Source organism: Tetrahymena thermophila, assembly GCF_000189635.1.
Source record: "Tetrahymena thermophila SB210 genomic scaffold scf_8254466, whole genome shotgun sequence".
Taxonomy (NCBI): domain Eukaryota; phylum Ciliophora; class Oligohymenophorea; order Hymenostomatida; family Tetrahymenidae; genus Tetrahymena; species Tetrahymena thermophila.
This window is the reverse complement of record NW_002476243.1, coordinates 140,282-156,842: the sequence shown is the minus strand read 5'-3', so window position 1 is coordinate 156,842 and position 16,561 is coordinate 140,282. Positions and strand designations below refer to the sequence as shown.

The window sequence follows — 16,561 nt, the reverse complement described above, 5'->3', positions numbered from 1 at the left end:
ATTCCCAATTTAATTGTAACTTTTTAAATATTTAAAATTAAATTTATAATTAAATAATAACAATTAAAGAAAAAATATGAAATAATAAAAAATTAATAAATTAATAATAAAATTGAAAATTGAAAATGAATTAATGAATGATTTAAATTTATTAAAAAAAAAGAAATCTGATTAATTAATAAGAATTTTTACTAAAGATCAATTTTTAAATTTAAGAGATTAGTGCTCTTTGCTAAAGCAAAACCTAAGCTTGATACACCTTCATCACTAATTTAATTGTTACTTTTTAAGTATTGAAGAAAATAAATATTATTAATTAATTAATTAGTTTGCTAAAAGGAAAAAATAAGAAAAAATTTGAAACAAACAGAACTAAATAAATGAATGATAATCAAAGAAAATCTTGAAAATAAAAAAATGAATAACAAGCTAATAAATAAGAAATAAAAAGCTAATATTTTAGATATATTAAAAAGAGTTTTATTATTTAAAATTATTTTAGAAAATAAGTAAGTTTTTACCCAAGATCAAGTGTTAAATTTTTGAGATTAGTGCACTTTACTAAGCCAGAACCTAATCCTAATGCACCTTGATTACCAATTTTATTATTACTTTTTAAATATTAAAAAATTAATTAGATAAGAAAAAATGAAGGAAAAAGATGAAATAAGAAATAAACTAAATAATTATTGAAGTAAAAGTAGAAAATGAAAAAAATAAATAAAAATAAAAAGCTAATACATTTTTATTTTAAAAAATAAATATCAAAATCCAAAACAAAAAACAGTTTTTACTATAGATAAAGTGCCAAATTTGAGAGATTAGTACAGTTTGCTAAATGAGAACATAAGCCCAATGCACTATCACCACCAATATTATTACTACTTTTTAAATATTAATAAAATTTATAATAATTAATTGTTAAATTAGAATGAAAAAATGAATAAAAATATTTAAATAACAAGAAATTAATAAATTAATAATTAAAGTAAAAGTTGAAAATGTATAAGAAAGAAAAAAATACAAGCAAAAAAAATTAATCAAATCAAAAACTAAAAAATAATTTAAAAGAATTTTTTTTTATTAAATTTTTATATTAAAAATTATTAGAATTCAAAACAAATAAATTGCTTCTACTGAAGAATAAGCACCAAATTAGATAGATTAGTGCATTTTGCTAAACCAGAGCCTAACTCTGAAGCACCTTCTGATTCAATTTAATTGTTACTTATTAAATATTTAAGAAAATAAAATAAATTTTATTAATAGATTAATTAGAAGTAAAAAATGGAGAAAAAACATGAAATAGTAAGAAATAAATAAATTAATAATTAAGGTAAAGTTGAAATGAAAAAATGAACTATTTAAATTAATAAAGTATTAAAAACACAAGTTGAATAAATAAGAAAAATAAGTCAAATAAAAAGCTAATAAATAAATTAAAAGAATTTTATTGTTTTAAATAAATTAATTTTTATATTAAAAATAACAAAATCCTAAACAAATAAACAATTTTTACGAAAGATTAAGTGTCAAATTTGAGAGATTAATACATTTTGCTAAAGCAGAGAATAAACCAGATACACCTTTGTTGCCAATTTAATTCAAACTTTTGAAATATTAAAGAAAATAAATATAATTAATTAGCTAGTTAAAAGAAAACAATGAAGAAATTGCTAAATGAATTAATTAATTAATAATCAAAGAGAAACTCAAAATTTAAAAATTAGTTAAATTATTAAAAAAATATTTGTAAACTAAAAATATGAATATGATAAGGCTATCTATTAGAAGATGATAATGTAAATAAATTTAAAACTAAATAAAAAAATACTAATAATAATAATAATAATAACAATATTAATAAATATACAATAAATTAATGTTGAGAACTGAATGAGATTCAAGAGTAGAGTTTAAGAACTTTTTTTATTAATATAAATAATTTAAAATAATATTAAAAAATAAATAATTAATTACATCTTCTATATTATCAAAATATTATTTCTATTATATCATTTATTTATTTTTTCAATAATCTAAATAGAAATTTATCGAAATTCAATTAATAATAAACATATTTAATATTAATTTAGTTTTATAGAGTTTATTTGAATAAAAATAACAAATAATTGTAAGATAAATTAAAAAGAAATTTATAAAATTTGCTTTACTTTTTTAAAATGTATTATACATAATATAGTAGGATTTAGAGATGGGTAGGCATAAATTGAAAAAATTCAAAAAATGAATTCTAACAAATTTGTTAAAGGAATTCATCTATCTTCAAAAATAGCCATTTAATTTTTTTAAAATACGGCATACATTATTAATTAAACAAAATATAATATTAAAACTATTGAAAAAGGAATTTAAAAAATAAAATTTATAAAAGCGAAAGTTGAATAAAGATAATAAATATTAAATTAATTATTTATTTATTAGCTTCTATATAATTGCATCTAAGTACTTTTTATAAATTACTATTAAAAATATAAGTATATATAAAATAAAATTATTTATAAGAATTGCAAAGTAAATGTAGTTAGTTAGTTTTTTGTTTGTTCTTTAGTTAGTTATTTAGATAATAACTAGTTTTCTATCTAGTTAAGTCATTTTCTTCTTCTTAAACCATGGAAAAAATTATCTATTCTTCTGAACAAACTATTTAAAGAATCAGTGATCTCTTTTTTAAATTTATTTGTTGCTTCTTGTTCTGTTAAATTTATGGATAATTAATTTCTTAAATATTCTATATCTTGTGGTGACTATAGTTCTGGCATACCTATTTTAATATTATAATACATTTTAATGAAATTATTTCATTGAACTGAATTAATTTACCAGCTTCAAGCATAAGTAAAAATATATTTATAATAAAGTTTCCTGATTTTCTAACTAGATTGTATGCCTAAGTACAATATTCTTCAAATTTTCTGAAAAGATTACCATCTTTACCACCCATAACGAAAGCCATTTCTTTTGTAAGCACAAAAGGAGCTCTTTCTATTGAATTATTAAAAATATTAAAAAGTTTGTATTAAAATTAAGTAATTAATTTTTTTCTTCAAAATTCATAACAGTTTAAAATAAATGATGAAATTATGAGCCTTTAATTTCATTAATGTTTTTATAAAAAAAATCAATATATTTTTCAAATTAAATAAAACAAATTTGTTAAAAATTGTATAATTAAAAGTCTATTTATTATAACTTGAAGGAATTATTCTTTTTTAATTCTTTAATATAAAACTGCTTATTTTTGTTTTAAAAATATGTTTATTTTATCTCTGATTAAAATTATATACTTTTTTTTGATAGATAAGATTTGTAATAAACTTTTTATTATAATTTACCTCTCTTAATACCGAATTTCGTTTTGAAATTACCAAGAAAATGACCAAAATCTATGTGAAACAAGTGACCAGTTTGACTAAGCATAATGTTGTCAGCATGTCTATCTCCAATACCTTTTTGTTAAAAAATATTTTTAAAAAGTTAATAAATTTCAATAATTACCCAGAATATAAGTGGCTACACAATAGCCTGCACAAGAACGCAAGAAATTATCAGTTGCAATTTCGAAAGAGTGAGGATCCATATTCTTATCTTTTAAATACTACCAAATAGTATTATTCCTAAAAGCACCTAACACACCTCCGTATTTAGAGTGAATTTTTGCTGTGGTTTCAGAATTATTTACAATTTCTATCATTCCAACTTAATCATCAGTTGTTATAACTTTATAAGGTTTCATACGAAAATCATGTCCTGCATCAAGCCAAATTTTATCCATAATTTTTAGTAGCTATAAGGTTAACTGATCCTGTCTGATATCATCACCACACTTAAACAATATGTTAATATTCTCATCTTCTTTGCTCTTAGTTGCTATCCAAAGAGGTACTTTTTTAGAGTTCATGCACTTTTTAAAAAAATAAATTAATACAAAACTGCTTGAAAAAATTATAATATTTAAATTAAAAAATTGTAACTAAATAAAAATTATTGTTCAAATAAAAGCAAAATAAATTTATAAAAAATAGATTGATTGGTTAACAAATTTAATTAATACCTTGCAGTCGTCAATTTCAAATCTTTGCACTTGCATTCTACTATCTAAAGCAAATGAAAATTCTTCTGGTAATTTAATTTCAGAGAGCTTTTTTCTTGTTAATGGTACAAGAAGTGTATGCTCTTTAAACAAACTTTCATCTTAAATTTCTTGTCCAATTTTTTTAATTTGATCATTTACTCCTACTTAAACTACAAGTTCGTTTCTAAAAGATCCACAAAGCATCAACATTTGCTCTATAATCAAGAAATATCTTTCATAGAAAGCTTTAATGTGCAACTAACTCTTTAATTGCCAAAATAATTCATGACCTACAACAAAGGGGTTTTATAATGATCTTTCTAAAAGCATATCAACCAAAGGAGAGAAGTGTTTACTTTCATACAATATTGATTGAGTTAATTCAAGCATATATAAAGCTATTTCATCATCTGAAAATGTACTAACTCTTTCAACAGCATAAAGCCTAACACTTTCATTCGCCATATTTGCATCTAGAAGAGGCAAGGCATCTTCAGGAGATAGTAAGGTCCATTATTTAAGCATTAATATTGCTTCTTTTACCTTAAAACAAAATTATCATTAATTTAATTGCATTATTTTATATGGTGAGGGTTTAATTTATTTATTGAAATTACAAAAAAGGATTTTTTATTTATTTTATGATTAAATATTTTTTTGTTTTTGAATTTATAATTTTAGTAAATTTTCCTCTCTATTTTTGTTCAAGTGTTTATTTAAAAATTTAAAAATAACTTAAAATCTACTAATTAATAGTTTACTCATTTGTTAAAATTAAAGCTTTTGAAAATTCAAATTATACAATTGTAATTTAAAAATTTTTTAAATTTGGTTTGGTTTTCAGTTTATTTGCAAATAATAAATAATTTAGAAATACCTATTCAGGATCAAGCCAGTCAATAGCAAATAAAAATATCTAAAGAGTATGTGTTAAGGTTTTATAATGATTTCTACATATCATGAGCACATGCTTATCTTCCTCACTTTATTCTGAAAGTCTTTATTTAATTTCAAAATTATAAATTTTGGTAAATAGATAATTTTTATTGTTTTTTACCTTCTTAAAGGATCAATACTAAGTAATTATTACAGTCTTGCCAAATCATCAGTTTTAGGAGTAGAATTCCAGTTTTTACCTCCATTTGATCTTTTAGAAAGTTTTGGGAAACCTAATTACTTCATATGATCGTCGTCTCTTAAAGAGTAGTAAAGAGGTTCATTAAACTTCTCCAATTAAACAAAAACTCTAGTGAAATTTTTACTGATAAAGTCTTGCATTTCCTTTTCGTTTGCTTGTTTTGGTTTTAGGGATTTATCAGTTAAACCCCAGTACTAGCTCATACAACACAAACGATTTTGAATTCTATAGAAGCTGTTTTTTTTAAAAAAGTTTAATTTTGTATATTAAATGATATTCTAAAATAATTACGGCCAAACATTAAGTGCATTAAGTCCTTGTCTGTATTTATCGTCTTAATCAAAGAGTGAGAAAGAAGTAGATCCTATAATTTAATGCTCGTTTTAATCATCAGAATGAAGAATTATGTTCATACAAATTCTAGCTTCTAAGGGTATTTAAGATATTTTTAAGTTATCAAAAGTTACCCATTCATTGAATCTTATTGATTTGCAGAAAGGTTGTTTTTTTGTCTCAACTGTTCTCAAGCAATTAGAACCGTGAAATAGCATAACTTTTAATGAAACAAGATAAGGAGTACAATTTAATCCAAACTTTTTTTCAAGTCCACCCATAAATGCAACTCCATCAATACCGTGATTTGTAATCGATGTATCCATCTGTGCATCTTTTAAAAGTTTTTCTTTCTTTTAATATCAATCAAAAAAATAATTTAAATTAAAAAGCTTTATAAAATTTTTGAAATATTTTACTCTAATCTTGCAGAGTTTCAGATTAATTTCTTTTTTTTTGTCTTTTTTTTAGACTTGCTTTCTGCTTTTCTAATGCTTGTTAATATCTTCTTGCTTAGACTTAGTAATATAAGATGGTTGCATGATTCCATTGTAGACAGCTTCTTTAGTTTTGTCTTCTAATTCTGGCGAAACAGACTTGAGTATTTTGAATACATTTTCTATGCTGCATATTCTAATTCTAAACAAACAATCACATTCACCTGAAGTAAGTTTTTTTTAGTTAATTTTATTATAATTTTCCTCTACAGAAACAAAATCCTTCATCGGAATGCTATCTAAGTACTAAATAAAATATATTCAATAATCTATAAAAAGTCAAAAAGTAATTACTTCATTTTTAAAGTTTAAAGTTCCATCAAGTTTGTACTATTTTTTCTTTTCCTTTTAGATAAACTTTTGAAGGCAAATATTAATAGGGTGAGGAATCTCTTCATAAATAATAGGCTCTGGCTATTCTTAGAATTCACTCTTAGCTCTTTTTCTTGCTTCTTCATTATCCCCGCTACCATTCAGTTAACTTAAAGGAAGAGGAGGAACATTATTCCTAATTTACTACTCTTATTCATCTGTAAAATCTAATTTCAAAGTTATAATTTTTCTATTATATTCTTCCAAAGCTTTTTAATCTATATCTTTTTCTTCAGGGAACTCAATCCAAGGATACCACAAAAGAATAGAAACTCCATGGAATTTTTTCCAATTAACCTTCTAATATTTGCTATTAGCCACATCAGTTTTTTTTCTCACTATAATTTTAATGTTAAATATCTTATTAATTCGAAATAAATAAATAATGGAAATTATTTAAAAAATTCTCTTTATTTTTGTATACAATCATCAATTATATTTAAAATTTTAAATAAGTGTTAGAGTCAATTTTTTTCTTTAAATTCAATTTGCATAGTGAAATATTTAAGTAAAATTGCAAATTCTATTGATTTATATTAAAATAGAAATCTGTAATCACAGATTTTTTTAGCAATTAGAATGAATTCATTACACTTTTCGAACTAACATCTATTCTTATATATCAAAAGTTATTGCTTTATTAATATTTTATACATCACCTCATTCATTTATTAAATGAAAATTGCTTTTTTCAAACTAAAAAATCAAGCAAGCAGGATACTTCTTAAATTTGTGATCATTTTTTGAATATAAAAATTAGCTTAAATTGATCCATTATGTATTTCCTGTGAAAATTAAATATTTTTACTTTTTTTTCATTTATTTAATGTCTTAGAACGCTTTAAAAGTAAAATATTTTTTTTAGATTTTAGTTTAAATTATTTACTTATAGTTGGAGGAAACAAATCAGCTTTTCTACTTTTTATTGGGATTTCAGTGAGTCTAACATCTAAATGCTCATGCCCTCTAAGATTTATACGCACTCTATCATAACTGAGCATAGGATAATTTCCAGTTAAATACTCTCTGAATCCTTTAATCTAAAGTATGAACTAATGATCTGGATTATTTGGCTCTAATTTAACTTTAGCTTATTTAAATATTTCTCTGAGGATATTTTTGATTACTTCATCTGCCCTTTTTATTTTTTAATGCCAAAAAATTATTTAATCGCATGATTAATTATTAAATTGCGCATAAAATAATTTTTATCAACCTAAATGAATAAATTAAGCAACAACACTAATAAGCATTTTCTTAAATGATTCTTTAACAAAATTATATGCTTGCTTTTCATTTAAATTTTCAAAATACTTCCTTCATTTTGATATTTTTAACTTTTTTTTAGATCGCTGATCAAAAATGTAGATTTTATTGTAAAAAAATCTGGTAATTTACCCTGTAACCAAACCTGCTTCTATTTCAATTCTTTTCTCATATTTAATCGGCTTGTCATCTTTAATCATTTTTTCTTCTTGCTTTTTCTCATTCTAAGGTGGTTCTTGTTTCCAATCTTAAAGCTTATCTTCATAATTGCCGAGTAGAACAACTAATTTAATAGAGTTAACATTTGCAAAAGCCAGAGATAGATTAGATTGACAAAGGTAAGTTGGATATTCAGATGAGTCTTTATGAAGAAGATAACTAGGAATTTTTCTTCTCTAAAAACGCTTTGCTTGTTCAGACTCAAAAAGCCAACTGCTCTTATCGTAATCAATAATCTACCTCAAATCATTAATGGCTTTTTTAGCAGCATCTTTCATTATATCATCAGCATCTGTTTCTATGTGTAACTCATTTGTGACAGAGTTAACAGTATAAAACATCTTCGATTTAGGATCTACACAAATTAACCATTTCTCATACTAGGCTTCCTCTTCATTTTCCTTTTACTTCTAATTAAAAAACTAAGCCATAAATATTTATGCTTGCTTATTGCTATAATGCTTTACTGTCTTTTTTATGTAAAACTAAATAACTAACTAACTGCACTAAATTCTAGTAAAAGCTTTTGTAAATTAATTAATTAAATAATTAATAAAATTGAAAATAACATTAGAAACAATATTTAATACTAATAATCGCTTTTTCCTATCCATAATTGGTTAATTAATCAATAAATTGTCCTCCTTAAGCATATTATGTTAGAATTCTTCTCCAAAAAATTTATTAAACAAATTGTCAAATAATAATTCAATCTCCCGTCATTCATTTTTGATATTATGTCAATCCATAAAAACTAAGCCATGCGTTTTGATTATTATTAAAAATAGTTAAATTTGTAAATAAAATTCAACTCTTTTTATACTTGGTTCTTAAAATACAAATAAATAAATTCATTCAATTTTATTTATTTATTTTTTATAAAGCAAATAAGTTAATGTTAAATCTATCTTTTTATTTAATAAAATATAAAATTTAAAAATATGTTTTTAATTCTTCAATAAATATATCTATCATATAATTTTTTACTTGAATTAACTTGAAATTTTATAATTTTTTTAATTGATATTTTAGCTTTAGTTAATTTAGTATTCTTATAAATAATCAATGATTTTATATCTTTATTTTATTAAATTCTACTTAAAGATTAATATATGATTCCCATTAAAATATGTCTCAAATTTTAATTAAAAAAATGCAGTAAGGTAATTAAACGATTTTTTTAAAAACATTTTAATAAATCAATAAATTCTTATTTACAAAAGCTTTCATGTATTAATAGTAATTTTTTAAAACATTCATTAACATGATTTTTATTTTTTAAAAGCTTTTTTACCTTATTGAGCTTCATTCAATAAAATAATCTTCATAAAAAACAATCAAAATAATAGATAATTAATATAATTTTTAAAAAGTAAATAAAATGTTTTTAAAAATAATAGCTCTTTAGAGGAGAATTATGTCAAATTCATACTTTTTTAATATTAAAAATTAATAAGCTTGTAGAAATAAAAGATGGTTAATTTATAAAATTATAAAAGAACCAAGAACAGTATAAAGTGAATGATTCAGTAACAATACAAATTTTATAAAATAGTAATATAAAGTTTAATTGAATCTGTAAAGTTTTTATTGAATATCAAGAATTAATATCAACTCATTTGAGCTAATTGTAATATAACTCATTTTTAAATATGCTTAAAATTTTTGATTGTTTATTATCGTTTTAATAGTTAAGGTATTTAATTGTTAGTAGGTACTCAAAAAGAGAAAACAATGGTTAAAATATTAAAAAATCAGACAAGAAGACACTAGCATAGACAAAGCTCCAATAATAATCCTTTTAAATAAATAGTTTATCTAAAATAGGAGAATAGCAAAGCACAATAAAACAAAGGAAGATAACCAAAAATGAAAAATTTATTATGAAATTTCTGAGATATGAATTGTTAATGCAGGAGATAGCGAGCATGACAAATTTCTAAAATATTAATTTTATGCACCATCCAAAGACTAAACAGGGGATAATTAAAAAGAGCTGGTTCTTATTTATTTATAAAATGTTAGAATTTATAAATGTATTTATCAATCAAAATTAATATTAAATTACATCATAAATAAATTGGGTTGACAAGAGGAATGAATGATATTTAAGGTAAGTTAAGGTTGTTCTATATGGTCTGCTAATTGAAGGATGGTAAAATTTAAGCATTGAGATCCATTCTTATCCAAGCTAATTTTAAATATTAATTTAATATAAATTTTATTTTATGAAATATTTACAATTGCGTATTTAAGCTTTTCATTTGGAAGAATTTCTAACTTCTTCGCAGGAGTAGCAACTACAGTAGAGAATTTTTTTGAAGGAGATCTTTAAAATATGCTATTATTGTTGTTGATAGTATATGTGTTGGTTTAGGTTCTTCTGAATTGATTGTTTGTAATAGATTGATGTGACATTTCTATTGTTTCCTAGCTATTTTTTCTTATAAATTTACTGGATGGTTCTTAGATTTCTAAGAAGGAAGCTAGATTCTATTTTACTGTTGACATTAGCCTTGTTGTTCTCTTTCTCCTCATAGGTCTTACTATTTTTTAAGTAGATATAGTCTAATTATTAATAGTTTATTAATCTCTATCAACATCTAACTCTTTAATCGTCTCCATATTATCATTATTGACGTAAGTATTAGTCCTAGATTGCCTTTATGGTGATAACTGTCTTAAATTTTCTTCTTACTTAAAAACTTCTTTTACATCAGAAGTATTCGGTTTAACACTAACTAGTAGACTTTATTTCTTATCAATATAAACTCCCCAAATATATGAAATTAACCAGACACAACTTGTTGAAAATATAATGTAAAACATGACTTAGTATTATACTTTTAAAGCAATGCAATCTTCAGGATTCTTTCCAGTGCATCCTTTAGAGCATTTGAAATTACATGGTTGACATTAAGGATAAGGATCTAACTCATTATATTGCAAATAAGGACAAGTATCCACACAAGATCCTCTATCATTCGTCTTTTGACTATTATTGCATTAAACACACTACATTTTTTAAAATAAAAAATAAATTAAAATAATTAACAATTTAATTAATTTCATGGTTATTATATATTTGTCTCATTAATCTTTCATTAAAATATTTTAAATTCATTAGATATTAATTCGAAAATTTGTATTTGTTTTACACTTTTTAATTAATTAAAATTATTTTTATCAAAAACTATTTTTTCTTTTTAAATTTTAATAGAAAATTGTTTTTTTTAATTAATAAATATTAATTTGATGAAATTGGATTGTTTGTACTTTACTTCAATACTAAAAAAATAATATTTTACTTCAGTATTTGTTGGTCCAGTGCAAGTTTTACATTCTTAATTACATTTTTCACATTTTTAAGTGCTTTTATCTGGATAGTTACCATCAGAACAAACTGATACACATTATTGGTTTTCATAAAAATATCCTGGCTTACATGTTAAACAACCTTTTTCATTTTCACAGGTTTGGCAAGAATCTTTGCAGGAGTAGCAAGATTTGTTAACTAGATCTATAAATGAACCAAAAGGACATTAACGCATACAAGATTTGGTATTTTTATAGTAATAATAGTTTTGAAGACAAGATGTACAGCTCGTATCTGCTCCTCCGTCACATGTCAAGCAACTAGGATGGCAACTATCGCAAACATTATTTGATTTGTTTGCGTAGGATCCTGGATTGCAAATCGAAACACATTTGTTACTGTTTAAATCAAGGAATAAATCTCCAGCACAAGAAAGACAATCAGAATCTGAACCAAGTAAGCAACTTTTACATGTTGAGTGACATTTCAAACAAGACTTAGTCGGCTTACTTTTATATTCTCCCACTGCGCATTCAGTTACACATTTATTTGTTGATGACTGGAAAAAGTAAGGAGTTACACATGATTTACAATTATCTGTATTAGGTCCAAAACAACTTTCACAAATATCGTTGCATAAATTGCATTCGTTATTTTATTTATTTTAAAAATAACCAAAAGGACAATTTGCAACACACTTCTTTGATAATTTATCTAAGAATAAATTTCCTTAACAGGATGTACAGTCAGTTGAGCTTCCTCCACTACAAGTTGCACATGAAGAATCACAGTCCAAACATTTAAACGACTAATCATTTTTATATTAATTACTATTGCATTGAGTGACACATTAACGCTAAGAAACTTAATAATACCTAGGTAATTCACAAGAGAGACAATTAAATGGCTAAGTTCCATCACAAGAATAGCATGAACTATCACATTTTGAGCACTAGTTATTAGAAGTATTTTTGAAAAACCTTAAAGGACAAGTAGCAGTGCATTTATTTTCAGTAGTATCTAAATACAATTATCCCTAGCAACTTGTGCAGTCATTTGTATAAGGTCCTTAACAAGTGGCACATGTTTGATCACAATTTTTGCATGCTCTTTGCTGTTTATCTTTAAATTAACTTGGTAAACAATCAGTAACACATTATTTAGTAGAAGCTTAATAAAATCTGGGGGAATCACATGATGAACATTCGCTACTGCTTGGTCCACTACAAGAAACACATGTAGCATCACATTAAGTGCATTTGTTATTACTTGTATTCTTATAATATTTATCAGGACATGAATTAGAGCAAATACCTTTAGAAGTATCTAAATAAAAAGAGCCACCACATGATAGACAATCAGTATTATCAGGACCTTTACAGGTTTAACAACTAATATGACAGGGCTAACATGTTTAGTTCTAAGTATTTTTGTATTAATTTGTGTTACAAGTATTTACACAGCTAAAAGTAGTTGATAAAAATAGATCAGGAGCCAAACAACTTGTGCAGCTATTCGGAGTAGTTCCATTACATGTTAAGCATGTTTTATCACAAGGTTAGCAAGTATTATTATTTGGTGCTTTTAGATTATAAAAAAAAATAATTTAAATATTTATTTTTATATGACAAAAAATATTCTTATTTTCTTTTAATTCAATCATAGTATTAACTCAAAATTTAGAAAAAATTATTTTATTTGGAATTATAAATTGAAAATGCCTATAAATTTTGGAGGATTCATAGAATTTTTATGGATTAAATTTAATTATAAAAATAATTTTGATTAAATAGTAAATCTAATAATCTATTCAACTTAATAAACCAAATTAAATGATCTTTAAAAGTATTGAATGGATCAATTTTTGAAATAATATTAAAAGCTTCTATAAAAAATGGTGATTAATTTTTTACCTGTAACTTTTGTTTGATTTGGTGGGCAATTTTGTTAACATTAGTTTTTAGTTAAATATAATTATCCAGTACAGGATGTGCAAGATCCAGAGTCACCAGGACTGACACAGTTAAAACATGAGATATCACACTTTTAACAGGTCATATCTCCAATTCTTGGATAATAATTGCTAACACAGCCAGATTAACATGAATTATCAGGATTAAGATATGTGTTAGGTTAGCAAATGTTACAGCTTTTATTAGAACCTATTTAAATTGTTTTTTAATCATCATTATTAAAGTAGAAATTAAATAATGCTAAATAAATTAATTAATACCTGCAAAACAAGTTTTGCAAGAAGGATGGCAAACTGCGCACTCAGAAGAGCTTAATTTATAAGTTCCATTTGGACATTAAGAATAACATTGCTTTTAATATAGCTAAAATCCATTTTGACAAGCCAAGCATCCAGAAGCATCACAATTTTAGCAATTATCTACACACTAAATTTATTAAGTTATTAAAAAGTATTATGAATTAATTACTTACTGAATAGGATCACTTAAAATTATTTAAAATATTTTTCTAAATTTCGTGAAATTTTAAATTTAAAATTAATCTTAAAAATTACCATTAGAATTACTTTTTAAAAAATTATTCTTTGTTAAATTGAAAGATTATTTTAAAAATTATAAATTAAAAAATAATTAATTCTATTTTTAAATCTTATATTTAAGTTTGTAAATAATTTTTTTGAATTAATTTTTTATTTCGAATTGCTTAAAATTGTATAGTTTGCTTTGAAATTATCAAAATAAAAAATATTTTATCAAACTAGAAATTTTGTTGGATAAATTCATATCTAACAATTAATGTCTATTTATTGATTTTGCTTGATAAGCCTAATAATGATAAATGAAATATATTGATTTATTGTTTCTAATCTTTCTTTTTGACAATTTGATTGAAGTAAAGGAAAATAAATAATAAAAATAGAAATTTAAATTACATAATCTACTAATACAAAGATATCTCTAATACCATAGGATTCATCAAATGGATCTTAGTCAAGAGTGGTTGTTATTTTTAAATTTAAAGAGGGTAAAACATGAGTAAAATTTTAAGAGACGATAATAATATCATCTTTTTAGCTATTTCCACATAAATTGGTAGCTCCATCTGTAGCTTTTCTTGATGTTGTCTGCTTAATTTGTCCATCTACATTCATATCAACTGTCTCATTCTCCCAAGAATCAATCTTATATAATGTATATCCAATTAAAACTGACCAATGAGGACTCCTTAATATTAATTAGAATTTTATTATTTTTTAAAATTTTTAATTTCTAAATGAGCTGCTTTACATTTATTAGAAGGATCTTTGTATATATGCACCTGATCCAGATAAAAAAGCTCCTCCAAGTAAGCTTTTTCCTGCACATTTTGTGACAGATGCGCCACTGCTTAAGCCATATCCTGTACCTTTGAAGCCGTTAGGAATGAAACCAAGTCCATAAACTTCTGATTCGCCAAACGTATCAGCAGATAAACCTCCTTTAATTAAATACTTCCCATCTAAATTATTATTATTATTATTTTTAATCAAATTATTTGGTAATCGATGGTTAAAAGAAGCTAATTTTTTAATTGTGATAAATCAATTAATTTACTTGTTAGTGTACTGGAGTAATCTTTACAAACTCCAGAAGTTAGAGGAGCATATGAAGGACATGAGTTTACGCATTAACCATTAAGCAATTTCTTAGTGCCGACACAAGCAGTGCAAATCTTATTACTGCATGTTTAGCAATCAGAAGCTGCACAAAAATCAATGACACAAAATTAATTATTAGAATCTGGAGTAAATCCAGTTGGACATGAAGGTACACACTAAAATTAGTAAGCATAATATCCTGCATCGCAAACACATTGATTTCCATTGGTTGGAGATGAATGGAGAGGACAACTTAGACACTAATCCTAAATAATGAATTCATACAAAAATATTAGTTAAATATATATAATTAAATTAGCGGTATTCGTGAGTATATTAAGATCATCATAATAAAAGTTAATAAAAATTACATAAGAAGGTCCACTACAAGTAGCGCAAGTAAAATGGCAAGTATCAATGAATATATAAAGATTTCTCATTACAAATCCTTAAATAGTTTCTAATTTATTCATCGAAGCTGTTATTTGCAAAGTCAGAGAGCTCGCTGAATGTGTAAAGTTTTTGTTATAAAGAATTAAAATATCATTTGAGGTTGTCCCACATAATTTTACTCCATCATTATTTGCATTTTTTAAAAACTTTTCTGGAGTTTAAGTATCAGATTAGATGCTAACATAGTCAAGACCTGAATCTAAGGCTTAGTAAAGAAGCATATCGAATCTAATTGATGCGCTCCAATGCGGAGGCAGTGAAGAAACCGTTTTTTTAGTGATGGAATTTGTTTTGCCAAAAATACCAAAAACAGAAAGTGCTGAAAAATCTACATAAGAAGTCGCAGCACATGTAAAAACTAATTACTTCGACCAATTAGGAGCATCTGAACTTAAAAAAGAATTCGCTGTAAACTCTTCAATAACTTTTTATTCAACTGTTGAAATTTTATAAAATATATTAATTGTAAAATTTTCATTAGAAGAAAATATATTTTACTTGCATAAACATAATTGAAAAATACAAAGAATATTTATAGCAATTGTATAATTAAATTCTTCATTTTTGTTTAGCTTTGAAATTAAGAAATCAATTGGTTCTCTGTGATTTTTGATAATAAATAGATCTTTGTTAAAATAATTAATTATTCATATTAACAAGTCAATATTTGCTTATAATTTTTATTTAATTGTTTGATTTGGAGTAAGTATATATTTGCTAATTAAAAGATGCAAGTTAAAACGCAATTGATATAAAAAGCATTCGCTTTTAAATTACAATCATAATAATATTTAATTTACTATTCTTCTTTTTATCAAAAGTCAAATGATTACTAACAATTTTTCATAGTCACTGACTAGTTTTACACAAATTTCCAATTTAAACTTCAAATATTTTTTTTTACTTAGTAAATCTAGCTTTAATTTTTTATCTTGTAGACTTAACAATTATTCAAAATATCTTTCAAAGAATTAGATTTTTTAGTTGTTGAGTTTTTTTTAACAAATTTGCATATTGACTCATAATATTTTGTAACCAAAACAAGTATTTAATTGAATTTATTTGCTAATTTGTAAATGAATTTAGCAAAAACATGGAAAAATAATAATTAAATAATAACTATTTTTAGGGTAATACAAATAGACAGAAATAATTTCTATTCATACTAGTCGTATGATTTTAAATTTAGTATAGAACATACATGCATGAATTATTATTGCCACTAAAATTTAGATTGTATATAAAATTCATTCTTTTCTTT

The 16,561-nt window shown here is 23.6% G+C and overlaps 3 protein-coding genes across 3 annotated transcripts in view; all 3 read right to left on the bottom strand. All coding sequences in view use genetic code 6, as the record gives it.

Moving 5' to 3' along the window:
- Positions 1 to 2,019, bottom strand: part of TTHERM_000951961 (cyclic nucleotide-binding domain protein) — a gene marked incomplete at both ends in the record, with an annotated part of 4,370 nt that extends 2,351 nt beyond the window's left edge. Inside the window, 8 exons of the mRNA XM_012799483.1 lie at positions 1 to 19; positions 193 to 282; positions 522 to 611; positions 795 to 884; positions 1,138 to 1,227; positions 1,520 to 1,609; positions 1,874 to 1,923; positions 1,981 to 2,019. The exon at positions 1 to 19 is cut by the window's left edge and continues 137 nt beyond it. Of these exons, the coding sequence (XP_012654937.1) occupies positions 1 to 19; positions 193 to 282; positions 522 to 611; positions 795 to 884; positions 1,138 to 1,227; positions 1,520 to 1,609; positions 1,874 to 1,923; positions 1,981 to 2,019 (558 nt within the window). The remainder of the gene's footprint in view (positions 20 to 192; positions 283 to 521; positions 612 to 794; positions 885 to 1,137; positions 1,228 to 1,519; positions 1,610 to 1,873; positions 1,924 to 1,980) is intronic.
- A 593-nt stretch (positions 2,020 to 2,612) lies between these two features.
- TTHERM_00951960 (phosphatidylinositol 3- and 4-kinase) lies at positions 2,613 to 8,352 on the bottom strand (the record flags this gene model as incomplete). The annotated part of the gene is made up of 12 exons (XM_001022838.3): positions 2,613 to 2,785; positions 2,845 to 3,006; positions 3,357 to 3,470; positions 3,520 to 3,925; positions 4,076 to 4,639; positions 4,974 to 5,094; positions 5,154 to 5,468; positions 5,526 to 5,920; positions 5,987 to 6,310; positions 6,359 to 6,774; positions 7,323 to 7,573; positions 7,835 to 8,352. The coding sequence occupies 12 exons, from the start codon at positions 8,350 to 8,352 to the stop codon at positions 2,613 to 2,615; spliced, it is 3,759 nt and encodes a 1,252-aa protein (XP_001022838.2).
- Positions 8,353 to 9,536: 1,184 nt separating this feature from the next.
- Positions 9,537 to 15,862, bottom strand: TTHERM_00951940 (zinc finger lsd1 subclass family protein; the record flags this gene model as incomplete). The annotated part of the gene is made up of 11 exons (XM_001022836.2): positions 9,537 to 9,923; positions 9,990 to 10,112; positions 10,163 to 10,936; positions 11,230 to 12,818; positions 13,151 to 13,399; positions 13,471 to 13,636; positions 14,143 to 14,434; positions 14,498 to 14,708; positions 14,804 to 15,113; positions 15,219 to 15,736; positions 15,799 to 15,862. The coding sequence occupies 11 exons, from the start codon at positions 15,860 to 15,862 to the stop codon at positions 9,537 to 9,539; spliced, it is 4,683 nt and encodes a 1,560-aa protein (XP_001022836.2).
- Between the last annotated feature and the right edge of the window lie 699 nt (positions 15,863 to 16,561).